Genomic DNA, 13,186 nt, shown 5'->3' on the forward strand with positions numbered 1-13,186 from the left:
AGGCGGAAGTGCAAACACAGAGAAGGGTTATATAACGGTGTGCAAAAGCCCACTTGTAAAAAAAAAAAGTGCCCCTCTTTCCGGTCTGCGGGACTTCAAACAAGGCGAATGCCCAGAGGCGATAACGATGCTTCGGCCATTTCCTGCTGGTAATCATGAGCTGCCAGTAAGCTGCACACATACATATCATGCATGTAAACACAGATAGCGTCACTTTATGGTGTCCTGTGCATACTGGACTGGGTACAGCCAAGTCAGCTACACCGCTTCAACAGACGAATTGGATTAGTTTATTGAAAGGTCCCGTAATCGACAAATTGTAATTGAATTTTGTAAAGTAAAAATACTTAATATGTTTAGTCTATTCCGTTGCCTACCAACACGGGGATCGCTGGTTCGAATCCCCGCGTTACCTCCGGCATGGTCGGGCGTCGCTACAGACACAATCGGCCGTGTCTGCGGGTGGGAAGCCGGATGTGGGTATGTGTCCTGGTCGTTGCAATAGCGCCTCCTGTGGTCGGTCGGGGCGCCTGTTCGGGAGGGAGGGGGAACTGGGGGGAATAGCGTGATCCTCCCACACGCTACACCCCCCTGGTGAAACTCCTCACCGTCAGGTGAAAAGAAGCGGCTGGTGACTCCACATGTATCGGAGGAAGCATGTGGTAGTCTGCAGCCCCCCCCCCCCCCGATCGGCAGAGGGGCTGGAGCGCCGACCGGGGTAATTGGCCAGATACAATTAGGGGGAAAAAGATAGTCAATATGTTTGAGAAAGCCCACTCACGCCACGTCATGAGAGATCAAGTATAAGTTAACCAGCAGAGAAAGTGAAGGGCCCCCAGCATTGGCAATTATATTTTCATTTTAACCAATTTTTTTTCCCAGGTCAGATTTGGTGAAGATGCGTGCCATCCTTGTTCCTCCGTCTCTTTCTTAGAGGTACAAGGGTAGTGTTTTCAAATGTATTCTTGCAGATTCATCTTCAGTAATGAACACTCGGGTATAAAGATTGGTGTTTTATTATAGTTATCAGAACAGATCAGTCATCATGCCAGTGGTTAGAAATGTCATGCTGTGGTCGCTTTCAGTGTAGACAAAAGTTTTTAGTTACAGCCGACATCACTCATTTCTAAAACATGGTAGCGTCCCTGTGACCAACCTGCTCCACAGCCTCCCCTCTTTACATCAGCAAGTGCACTGGTTCCCAAACCTCAAAGTTATCTAAACCAAGAAAACTCTGAATATCTTCAACAGTCGGGAACGATAATTCTACCTGCGGTTTCCACTGACATTCAGTTGGATCAGCGAGTGAAGAAATGTCATTAGATATCTCAACTGAGAAAGTTTTGCATATCCTTTTCATCATGATCAATACTGCCTCACGTCTCTGCTAAAATGCAGCCGATTTAGGCACCAGTAAAAATTGTCGCTCAATTATTTTTAAAGCCTTCATCCTATTTGCATTTTACTATACATTGAGCCTAATGTAAAAAAAGAAAAGAAAAGACAACTATATTTAGACTCCAGTGAGTTTGGGAACCAACACCAGTGTACATCTCAATTACCTGAGCCATGTTGAAACCTAGTTACCAACAAGCTTCTCTTAAGGCTTTGCGCCAAAACTAAAACCGCCTCATCATCAGATACCTCATCACAAGGATCATCACACTTTGATTGCCAGAAGTGTTTTTTAGTGAAGCCACTGCCATTGGAGCATGTTCACAAAACATAAAACACAACCACTCAGTCCTGATGTCTGTAAGGTCCAGGTTTGGATGCAGTGCGACGAGAGGCAGACACTGAACCAGCAACAAGGAGACCCGGAGCTGATGACTACACATGTGCAGCCGACAGACACAAAACACACCAGCCTTAGCAGGAGCAACGACAGTGGATTAAAGTACCTGATTTACCTGTTGTTTGTTCATTGTCTAATAGGGAACAAAGAAAAAAAAAATACCACAGCATAACTCAGCCTCATATGTCTTGCATGGTGATCTCCGCTCCAACTTCTTCTATCTGTATACATGTTTTACTGAGGACTAATAAATTAACAGGACAAACATTTCCATTCATGTAACACTTAGTAGTTTTATACAAAGCAGATGTTAAAAAAAAAAAAGAAAAGAAAAAAGTGGAAGGAAAACACCAGTAAAATAAAAAGGTGAATTCTGAGAGACGTGTTTACATAAATCCTCCGTAATAACAGTTTATTCAGGAGGTTTGGTGGAAACGTGGCGGTGGGAACAGGTTTCCTTTGAGCAGTGGCGGGAGAGTCAAACACCTACAGAGTAACGGATTTCAGCGCTTGAAAAGTTGATGTTGGCTGAGACATTGGTGGACTGAAGTTCTCATTTAGTCTTCTCAAGCCCCCCCCCAGGCATGTTTGTATTGCGATGTCAAGGGGTGCACAGTGGAGGGTGTATGCACACAGTCTTTTTTTTTGTTTTTTTGTTTTGCACTTCTTCCACAGAATTGTTCGGGCGGATGGAGTGTGTGACGTATTTTGTGACGTGTGCGTTGAGTCCATCAGCCCCCTAATCACTGCGGCGTCGCATCCCCATTGACTTCTATGCCGTGCTGCTGTAGCTGTGCCCGAAGCAAGGCGTTGTCATTCTTCAGCTCCTCAATCTATAAAAACAAACAGGGTACACAGAACAATAAAATAAAATAAAAAAAGTTTGAAAAGTTGGGGGAGACAATATGTTTTGCCTTTTAGCTGGTCTGAGGATATGGTCGTCCAAACTGACCCAGGGCTGCAAACTAGTGAACAGGCCAGTTTTGACAACTTTTACACTCCTTTTACACCCAATAAAACGTTTAGATAATAAACCTATTTGAAGCTTAAGTCTTGAATATTTACATGCAAATAAATGTCCTTTCTTGCACTGCCCATTGATGGCGTGTACAAGACAACAGCTAATCAATAAATATCCAGATCATGGATGTTTTAGTTACTGTTCATACCAGCGGATTCTACAACACCAAGAGCCAATACTCTCTCACTTCACGTCTTAATTCTGCAGTGGGGACAAAACAGCCCTAGCGACTGTTGCATTTTGAATGGATCTCTAGCATTTGGATCACCACAGGCATCGGTAAGCTAAACACAAACGATGATCTTCTGGATTGTAGCTTCGAGACAGAGGCCTATCTATTGAGGATAAAGGTAGACGAGGAGTTTACCTGTTGTCTAAGCAGCTCATTGTCCACCTGGAATCTTTCTACTTCTTTGTAGCTCTCTTGTAGTCGCTGGTTACTCTGACGTAGCTCCCGGATGTAGTCACAGGCCTTGGACAGGATGCCGCCTTTACTCTACATAGAACAACAGGTGCAAGCACTGAATTAAAAACAATGCATACATCACTTAGAACGATTATGAATTTTTATTTTACACCTCCTGCTTGCTGTTTTTATCACTCAAAACGTGTTTTTTTTAGCCCCTCTTTTTGATGAATGAGCCTTTGGTGGGAAGGGGGAGGGGAAATCACCCACTGGTTATAAGTTAGGGACAACAACCAACTCCTATTGACTGGGGGGGGGGGGTGCTATGGTTACACTAATCATTTCAATACCATCATCCCATCCTACCGGGACGTGTCGATGGAAAACTAGGACTTTGCTCACATTGCAGTAAAATCTTAATTTAAATGGATATGGAAGTGATCAGGTTTGGGTTGGGGTTCTTTGTAGTGTGAATGTGAGCCATCCAAAGTGGGAAAAATGAAAAAAGTGTAAATACAGCCAATACTGCAATGCTACATCACAACCAATATTTGTAATCACATCTCAAAATGACAAATCTAACCAAATCACTTCTCTTTAATGGATAAACTACTCTTCAGACAGAATTAAATATATAAAGTGGGTAACTTAAAACACCTTTGGAGTCAATACAAAGCAGCTTGACATGCTCGGAGTGATGCTTTTTATGACACCCACCGCTCCAGTTTTACTGCTGTCTATGTTGCAGTCAGGGATGATTTTTGACAAGGTCACGATCCAGTTGTTAATCTTGTCTCGCCTCCGTCTCTCCACTGCAAAAATGAAAAGAGAAACCGTAATTTCACTGTTGGCATGATGGTTTGAATATGCTTTATCATAAAAGAGAAGACTGGCAAAAAGCATAAAACATATGAGAAGATTTCCAAGATTAGTTGTCACTTCATATAGGGGAGACTGAACAAATGCATCTGTAGTCATCGAGTTCCTTTTCAAATCAAATCTTTGCAAGTCAATTTTTTAATCAAAGTGAAAAATAATCAAACATATCAATGAAAATTCAGGTAGAACTGGGGCATAACATAATTAATACATTTATATTTTCAGTCAGACTAATGACAACATGCCTTCATTGTGCTGTGCTCTTCGCCTCTCATCCCTGGGTGCCCGTGGACCATCCATCTTCCTATAAAGGGATAGAAAGAGAAAAGATCTTTGAGGAAGTTGATTTTATCCTTTATGACTGAGACCAAGAGTCAAAATGACACAGCAGAATCAAAATTACAAAAAAAATATCAATATAGTCAGTGTTTGTGTCTGATCTTGAATGCAAAATATTGACACCATATCTGTGACTCTAGAGTCCAACTTAATATGTCATACAGGATGAGCTCTCTAATACTGGCTCTGGGCTTCTGAGGAGTTTCAGACCAAAAAAAAACCCTTTGACTGAAGCTAAGATTTACAGGCTGGTTATTGACCCAACAATAAAACCGCCTTCAAAACATCAAAATTAACACACAGGGACAGTAAACAACACAAGACCTATCACAACTAGTGAGTCACCACAGGTCTGTCTCTAACAAACAAAGATGGAGGCATGTGGGGGGAGGGGGAGGGGGGTATTTCTTAGGAGAGTGTAAAAGATCTCCTCACCAGTTTGTACTGCCTTGCTGCAACATCTCGCTTTCACCAAGGTCTCTGGGGATGGCAGGTAAGTGGGACAGATTTTGTTTTTCAAATTTAAACTGTTTTGACTGCTTTTGACTGTTATTTTTCATTGTACACACAAATCACAAACCGATCCTGCCGACACAGGCAGGCAGAGGTAACGAGTATCCAATTGAATGTTACGTTTGTGGAGGGGTGGGAATATGCGGGGCATCAATGTGGAAGGACACCGGGCATTCTGGTGATATGAAAACAGTGAATGATGTGGGGGAGGGGGAGGGGGAGGTTGGGCAATACTCACGCAGTATAGGTTTGTGTGCGAGGTGCAATAGTGCGAGGGCTACCAGTCTGCAGCACATCCTGTGGGCTCATCATCACGTAAAACTGACCTGGATTTGACAGGAAAAAAAAAAAAAGTACAAACCACATCCACATATTAGTGATATTGCTTTTTTGAAAACTATATCTTTAGATTTCATTCGACCTTTCAATTAGAAATGTAACTGCGAATAGATAAAAAGGGAGGGGGAAAAGTATGTTTGAATAGGACTTGCATATCCATGAAAAAGACTTGGGGGGGGGGGGGGGAATTAACAATGAACACGTTATGTCTAAGATGGACTGTCAATATCTCTATACACTATATGAACAATTCAATAACATCCATGTAAGGTTGCTAAAATACAGAGGATCCTGACCATAAATGTTGTCATTCTGCCAATCAAGGATTTCATTGAGAATGAAATCACAAGACTTGTTCTACTTTGTGCGATCCTTCTTTCTGGAGCAGAATAGGCCATGTTATTATCCCAAATCACATTTTGTTTTAAAGACTCTCGCAGAGTCTCCTCACCTCCGGCCGGTGCGAGCGTCGGGTCTGCGGTGGCCTGCACCGAGACTGCCGTGGCCGTCCCATCGCCGACGGTGGCAGCAGGGAAGTAAGCGAAGCGCGTCTCCCCTCCCACGGTCTCCCCAGCAGGGCTGCCCCCATTGCTGAAGGGGTTCTGGATAACAGCCTGCCAAAGAGCAAGAGGACCGAAGTGTTATCGATGAGTTCAGGGGGAGGCCAGAACTCTGGTTTAAAAAAAATATATCCAAAAACAAAATACATATTCAGGGACTGGTTTAGTTCCAGATCTTTCCATTTTTACTTATCTTTATTGTTGCCAAATAAAAGACATGCATTTATAAAATACACATTTGCCATTTTCTCATCCCGTCATTGCAAAAATCCCAACCAAACCCTGTACACAGTCAAGCTGATATTCAGCCATCAAAACAATATGAAACAGATGTGAAGCATCACATAGATAGGCATCGAAAGAGAGACATGTAAAAACTCCTTACTTGGCCAAAATGAAATGGTATTACATATTCAAAGCTGACCCATTTATGGATGAAAAACTTTGATCTACTATATTGGAAATGTGTTACACTTAGTTGAAAGCTTTTCTAAAGTAGGATTTTTCCTTAGGAACACAGGCCAGCACTGTCATAAAAAATATATATGATGAGATATGTTTACAGTTTACATGTGTTCATACAAAGTGATTTATTGACTGAATTTGACAATTAAGTTTATTGTGTGGAAAAAGACACTAATGCTTTGAGAGAATGACTAGATGTCATGAAAGCGTTGGTGCATAAAATCTATTTATTCAGTGAAAACACAGGAAAAAAAGAGTGTCTACTCTATTTATTTCATGATCTCTAATCAAAGCGTTAAACTCAGTGCAATGGGTCTTTAACAATGTGCAACTGGCATTTTATGTCCATACAAAGCAACTGAGGCTGTGGTCATTTAATAGGCATTGGTGGAAACAATAATGAAGCAGAAAGCACAGCCTCTTATGGATTATTGCTGAAAGGAAGAAAATGGGACCTTTTTCATATTTATCTTGTCATAAGATATTTACACACCTGTGCCACTGCCTGAGGGGCTCCTGCAAACGCGGCGGCAGAGACCACACTGACAGCTCCACCTCCATCTGCTGTTGCCTCGATCTGCTCATCAGTCACCTGCACCACGCGATAGGTCACCTGGAAGTGAGGGCAGGTTCGAGAATGACAATTATTTACATTTCACACGTCATTGCAGCCATTTTGCTGAATGAACATATACCAGATCAAATTGAGATGATTTTTCTCATTTTGCCAACATGGCAAGCAACCAATAGTAAAGACTGCAAGGACCAAAGTAAAAGTCGCCATGTACAGACAAAAGATGCAACAAACAAATAGTGACCTTAAATAATTTAAATTAAATGAAACTTTAATGATCTCTGTGAGATAATTGCACTGTTGGAGGACAAAAAAAAGACAAAAGAATGAAAAAGGTAATAAATGATAATTTAACAAAAGACATGCATGTAGGTACTCCTATCTGTGCCCCTGACTGAGACATGGCAAGAAGAGCTGGAGTTGGCCTCCGGGCACTGCACGGATGGCGGCTGCCCACTGCTTCCAGCATGTGTTGGGATGGGTAAATGTAGAGGATACATTTCGCCATGGGGATTAATAAAGTACATCTTATCTTACCAAATTCTTGGTTTTGAACATAGCATTATCAACAATGGCAACAACAGAACGTAAATTAAATGCAAGAGGGGACAAAATATCAATCTATTTACAGCAGGCATGAAAGGTGTTGCTTGGGAAATAGGGCAGAAAACATTCACAGCAAGCTCTATGCAGTTATGCGCAAGACAGAGCTTCGCATTATCTAATTATACACAAGAGAATAGTCAAATTAGGCGCTGGGTGGAATTATGTTGCAGGGTTAGTTTAGCCTGTGTGCAGCAACATGATATGGTGTCATCCATGTTTTATCAAGCTCAAGGTTGTGTGCGCAACACCCTTTAACCGCTTTAATTATTTCTGGTAGTGGAGAAGGAGAGTGTAGTGGTGGGGGTGCAGGCTGCAGAAAAAACAGCTGAGACCTGAAGAAAGTATTAAATTCTCACGGGCCTATGTAATGTGATACCGAACTCATCAATGTCAGAAAAGGAAGCACTATTACAAACCAACAAAAGACAATAAATGTAATGGGTGCATGGATATAAAGAAAAATAAGAGAAAAGATGGAGAAAAATTTCTTTATGCATGCTCAATAATCCAGGTAAGAAAATCAAAGAAAGCTGAATCAGTTCATCTGGACACGTTTATTGACAGAAATATTTCATCACTCATCTAAGTGACCTCTTCAGTCTCAACTGACTGCAGGTATCCCCACCCTTATAAACAATACAGTTGTATAATGACTGAAAACAACTTTCGGTTTCATATGCAAAAAGGTATGACCATTAACTACAGATTCGATGGCCATGAGTATGGTCCAGGGATGGTCGTTCCCTCTTCACATAGATGCCTCTCTGATTCCCCGTTCAAACCAGCATTCCTCCCATCAAGGATGTGCACATCCTCATCCTTGAAAGAGTGGCCACTGGCCTGTAGATGGGTGTAAACTGCGGAGTCCTGGCCTGACCCATTAGCTCTTCTGTGCTGTGCCATCCTCCCGGCACTTAACAGCTTACACTATATTACTCCGTTTGTGCCAGTGGACCCAATCCTTGGGTGGTGCGGCATGTTTTGGGGTTTGAAAGCAACCGAGACACGATGTTTGGAAAATATGCGTCTTAACTTTTCTGACACTCCCGCCACATATGGAATCACCACTGGTTTATGCTTAGGCAGCTGCTGTCCTTCTCCTCTCTTTGATTGGCTGGTGCACTGTTGGGCGTCTTCCTGGCTTTGGCAAACACTCAGTATCGGAGGGTTTCCGTGCAACGTCATCACAGAGATGCGTGCGCAACTAGGGGGCAGAAAGCAGCTACAGCACAGAGATTTTAACCAAGATAGAGCTCAGATACAGCAGAGATGACGCGCAGTTGTTGTGCAATAAAATGCACAAACCGCCAAAAGGACGGGTGGAAAACGTTCAACATTCCAAAGGGGTCACATGCAAAGGCATGTGACCCCTTCATTGCTGAACTGCTTTGGTAGCTCTCAAAAGATTATGAGACGCATAATCTTTTGAGAGTTACCAAATGTTGAACATTTTCATTGTTGAACCGCTTTGGTAGCTCTCAAAAGATTATGAAATGCATAATTTTTTGAGAGCTACCAAAGCGGTTTTGCCCCCTGGCTGCGCACGCACCCAGTAATGTTTGTAAACAGGAAACCCATCTATAACCATACTTAAACAGGGCCTGTTTAATGTGGGATTTCTCCCCTTCCCTGGCCGCTGTGTCGGTGGGGACACTGTCAGCTTTGCGGTACAATGTCCTGATGACTCCTAGTTTGTGCTCCAGTGGGTGATGACAGTCAAACTTTAAGTACTGATCAGCACGTGTTGGTTTACAGTAAACATCAACAATAAAATGTCCCCCATCACCAATTGCAATTTCACAGTCTAAGAAGGCTAACCTGTCATTTTCACATCCTCCCCGGTGAACTTGATGTGGTTGTCCACAGAGTTAATGTGGTCAGTGAAATGTGGTACATCCTGAGACTTAATTTTAACTCAGGTGTCACCCACAAAGCTGAACCAATGGCTAGGTGGTGTCCCTGGATACGACATCAGAGCCCTCTTTTCCGCTTCCTCCATATTCAAGTTGCCACTATAGGTGAGACTGGGGAACCCACAGCACACCCATGTCTCTGCCTATAGTGCTGCCCCCTGTATGTGTAGTACTTGTTTATAAGGGTGGGGATACCTGCAGTCAGTTGACACTGAGGAGGCCACTTAGATAAGTGATGAAACGTTTCTGTCAATAAACGTTGTGTCCAGATGAACCGATTCAACTTGCTTTGAAAGGATAGAGAAGGATAAAAGGAAAGCAACACAATTGTATTCTGTGTTACATCCTAAGTTGGGATCTGAAAACACAAGCAAAACTTTTTTGAAAGAAGTCGCCAAATAAATGAACCACAAATCACAGCCACTGTGCACCTTTGTTTTTGGGTACTTATTGGCAGGATTGATTGTCTGATTAAGAGCATGTAGCGATCCGCTCAAAACATCACACTTTCTGTGGTGAGGCTGCACAAATGCCACGCAAGAAAGACAAGAAAACACTAGCCGGCTTTTTGAAAGTCTCAGGTCCTACAACTGATTGATTGATTGATCTCTGGCGAGTGACCTCTTCAGTCTCAACTGACTGCAGGTCAGGTGGGGATACCTGCAGTCATACTACCTGCATAATACTACTACCACAATTTTTACCACATCAAATGTTAAAAAGGAACTGTTGTAGAGTATGCATTATTGCCATTGCATGTACAAACAAATATGTATCCGTAAGCTGTTGCCTACCTGTCCCCCGCTGTTCTCTGTACGAAACTGGTACTGAACATTGTGGTCTGCGAACGCAGACTGCTGAACACTGGCGATGGTTATTGCAGTCTGCTCCTCTGCCCCTACAGCTTCTCCTGGAAGCAAAAAAAAAAAAAAAACATGCAACATTAAAATCCTGTGATTTTACATGGATTTTGGGTCTATTAAATACCCTGATGAAGATCAAATATTAGTGACATGTTTAAAGTATACTCAGTGCAGGAATCCAACTGCAACATTACAAGGCAAAAAAAAAAAAGAAAACTTAACATTGCCTTGTTGTGGGACCCCTATCTTACTTTTATTGTAGACTTTATGTTTCAGAAGTGAACCTGATTGTTTCATTCAGGTGGTGGAAATACAGGTCCCTTACCTTCCTGTAACTGAACAACCTCTTCCGTTTCCTGTTTCTCGTGGCTGTCGAAGAGAAGAACAATTACACAGGTGCCAATTTTTACGTTCTTCTCTCGGGAGTCCCAAAGGTTTTTAGTTATAAAACAACGGTGGGCTGTGAACTGTGAACTGTCAAACTAGTGATGGATCCACGGGGCCCCCCTGTGGTGAGATGGAGACTTGGTACAAGTAAAGTAATACGCGCTAACGTGAAAGTGTTGCTTCGTTTGCCAACTGCGGAGAAAAACACTTTCCACTATTTAGGAAGTTATTTCAGTTACATGTGGTTTGTTCGTCTACACTTACAGGAACAACATTCCCGAACAACTAAAAATGAAAATATCCAGTTGCTCAGGAACGCCCATCCTCCTATGTTCAAAAAAATGTATATGTATTATATGTATATATATATATATATATATACAATATATTTTTTGCAATTTGTGGTAGAGATGCTAACGCAAAAGTTAGCGGATTCAATGCATTCAACTACCCAGCTGAAAGGAAAACGTAAGTCACCTCTCCTGCTTCTGTAGTGTTGCAAACAGCCTGCTTAACTCTGTAAAAGGGCGCCCGATTTCTACGACAGCGGACATTTGTTGTAAAAAAAAAAAAAAAAAAAACCTCTCATGAAAACGGAAGAATACAAAATTCTACCGGAAAATGCGGGTTGCGATTTAGTCAAACGCCCCGAAAAAAAAAAAGTTATAAGATCGCCGTGGGGGAAAAAAATTAATTACGTTTATAGTCCACGTTACAATTTGCGATGCAAAGAGAAAATGGTGACTCGGGCTAGGCCGGGGAAGCCATGGCGAGCGGACGGGCCGGGCTCAGGAGGGAGAAGCGGTCTTACCTTGTGGCGCTGTCCAGACTCGGGTCGAGCATATCCATGAAGGTGGCGGTTTGTTTAGACGGGATTTCCAGCGACACTGATATAGGGAGATGGGAGCGCTGATCACGGGGACAAACACACGGGTCATGTGAGGAAGACTGTCCGGGACACGTGAGGCGCCGACCGGCCGACGAGTCAAAATGGATACCGCTGTGCGCGTCGGCGTCTCCTCTGCGGCGACCCCGTTGTGTGTTCTCGGCGATTTCGCTGTGGCGGGGAGGGGTGTGTTTGTTGCAGTGTGTGGAGAGCAGCCTCGCGTGAAAGTTGACTGCTTTGGGGTCAAATGGACGAAAAAATGTGTTATTGTCGTATTCAGAAACCGTTGGTGTGGGTTTTTTTTTCTGTTTTTGGTTATCTCGCTGTCTTGAATCGACGGCCTTTTTTTCTTTTTTTCCCACGGCTTCCTTATTGTTCGTCAACGGCTCCGACGCACAGCTATTTATTCACCGCCGCTGCATGTAATAAGATATGGAGTGGAATATCACGTAGATCGTTTGAGGTAAATAGGCCGTTTTCGTCAAGGTTGGCTACTTTGTGTGCTGTGTACCTCTTATGACATTTGTTTATTAACAAAAAAACCGTTGTTTGCAAACAACCTGCCACGCCTTAATCTTTGTTCATGCTTTTTGAGATTTTTAGATGCTTAATCTATGCCAATGAATGATTGAAAAACAAATTTTCTACGCTAGGCTTGGTTTTGACTGTTACACACACACACACACATACACACACGCACACCAGGCTTCAGTTTTCCACTCCCTCGCCCAGGTGACCCGCAAGATCCAATCCGGGATTTCCCACAAACCACATGACTCAAACCTGCCTTAACGGTGCCATCAACCGTAACACACGTCCAGACTGCCAGTCGCTAACTTATCTAGTGTACCTCGACTGAAATTTTGTATTAAAATACTTTAAAAAACATTTAATGCTACCAGCTGTGGTGATTTGGATACCACAGTAACGGGGAAATTCAAAGAAGAACCGTTTGCGGTTCCTGCACCTGCAACCAAGTGGCAACGCAGGCCTTCAATAAATTGTGTCTCAGACAGCACAGGAAACGTGTGTTTTTATGAATGTGAAAGCCGAAAACTTGAGAAAATAGCCCATGTAAGTGCCGCCTTCCTTCCTCTCTGCTCAGTACGCCATTGCACTGAAACGCTGGTGCGATTTTCCAACGACGGATGAGTCATAATCCCCCCGCCCCCTTCTGTTACACCGTCCACATGTTGAAGCTATACTGGAACAACTTTGTCCATCAAAAAATATACATTAAAGGCATTGCACCCTTATTTGTGTCTTTACTTTTTAAACTCACACCATATGCTAGTATGAACAGAAACTGCAGTTGTAGATAAAGCTCCGACTGGAATGGAATACTTGATAACTTTGTTTTCAGAGATACGTGAGTTATTCTTGGCCTCATCTAGGACCCCGTAAAGATAGAAGTTGGTATAACATCAGAAATACTGCATCGGGGGAAAAAAATCGAACATAATACAGATCAGAACACACCACGTTAAAATCACGTGAACTTACTGGTTATGAATGAGTTGTGTGTCAGATGCAAACAAGTCCTATTCATCATTCAAGGCAATAAATTCAACAAAGAAAGTGAGTATCCTTTGTTATAATCTGGCATTTTCTGAGCAGAAGACCATTCATTTTGAGTGCCT

General features: G+C 42.6%; 1 protein-coding gene across 4 annotated transcripts; it reads right to left on the reverse strand.

The window, feature by feature from the left end:
- Nucleotides 1–1,000: 1,000 nt before the first annotated feature.
- On the reverse strand, nucleotides 1,001–13,181 carry usf2 (upstream transcription factor 2, c-fos interacting). Of its 4 annotated transcripts, none has more exons than XM_056297826.1 (12): nucleotides 13,050–13,181; nucleotides 11,472–11,781; nucleotides 10,599–10,642; nucleotides 10,205–10,320; nucleotides 6,811–6,930; nucleotides 5,744–5,906; nucleotides 5,192–5,279; nucleotides 4,876–4,920; nucleotides 4,347–4,405; nucleotides 3,940–4,034; nucleotides 3,184–3,312; nucleotides 1,001–2,628 (listed from the first exon to the last, which is right to left on the reverse strand). In XM_056297826.1, exons 1-12 carry the CDS (start codon nucleotides 13,096–13,098, stop codon nucleotides 2,539–2,541), a joined length of 1,308 nt encoding a protein of 435 aa, XP_056153801.1. In that variant the 5' UTR covers nucleotides 13,099–13,181; the 3' UTR covers nucleotides 1,001–2,538. The 4 variants fall into 4 exon arrangements, with proteins under 4 accessions (XP_056153801.1, XP_056153799.1, XP_056153802.1 ...); XM_056297824.1 differs by having other exon boundaries at nucleotides 3,880–4,034; XM_056297827.1 differs by lacking the exon at nucleotides 4,876–4,920.
- Between the last annotated feature and the right edge of the window lie 5 nt (nucleotides 13,182–13,186).

The sequence above is a fragment of the Lampris incognitus genome, chromosome 18 (genome assembly GCF_029633865.1).
Source record: "Lampris incognitus isolate fLamInc1 chromosome 18, fLamInc1.hap2, whole genome shotgun sequence".
NCBI classification, from domain to species: domain Eukaryota; kingdom Metazoa; phylum Chordata; class Actinopteri; order Lampriformes; family Lampridae; genus Lampris; species Lampris incognitus.

Coding starts and splice junctions, on each gene's coding strand:
- usf2 (XM_056297824.1), bottom strand. CDS start 13,098: ATGATGAATAGGACTTGTTTGCATCTGACACACAACTCATTCATAACC. Junction 5,280..5,743: donor GACGCTCGCACCGGCCGGAG/GTGAGGAGACTC, acceptor TGTCAAATCCAG/GTCAGTTTTACGTGATGATG. Junction 4,406..4,875: donor CAGCAAGGCAGTACAAACTG/GTGAGGAGATCT, acceptor ATCCCTTTATAG/GAAGATGGATGGTCCACGGG.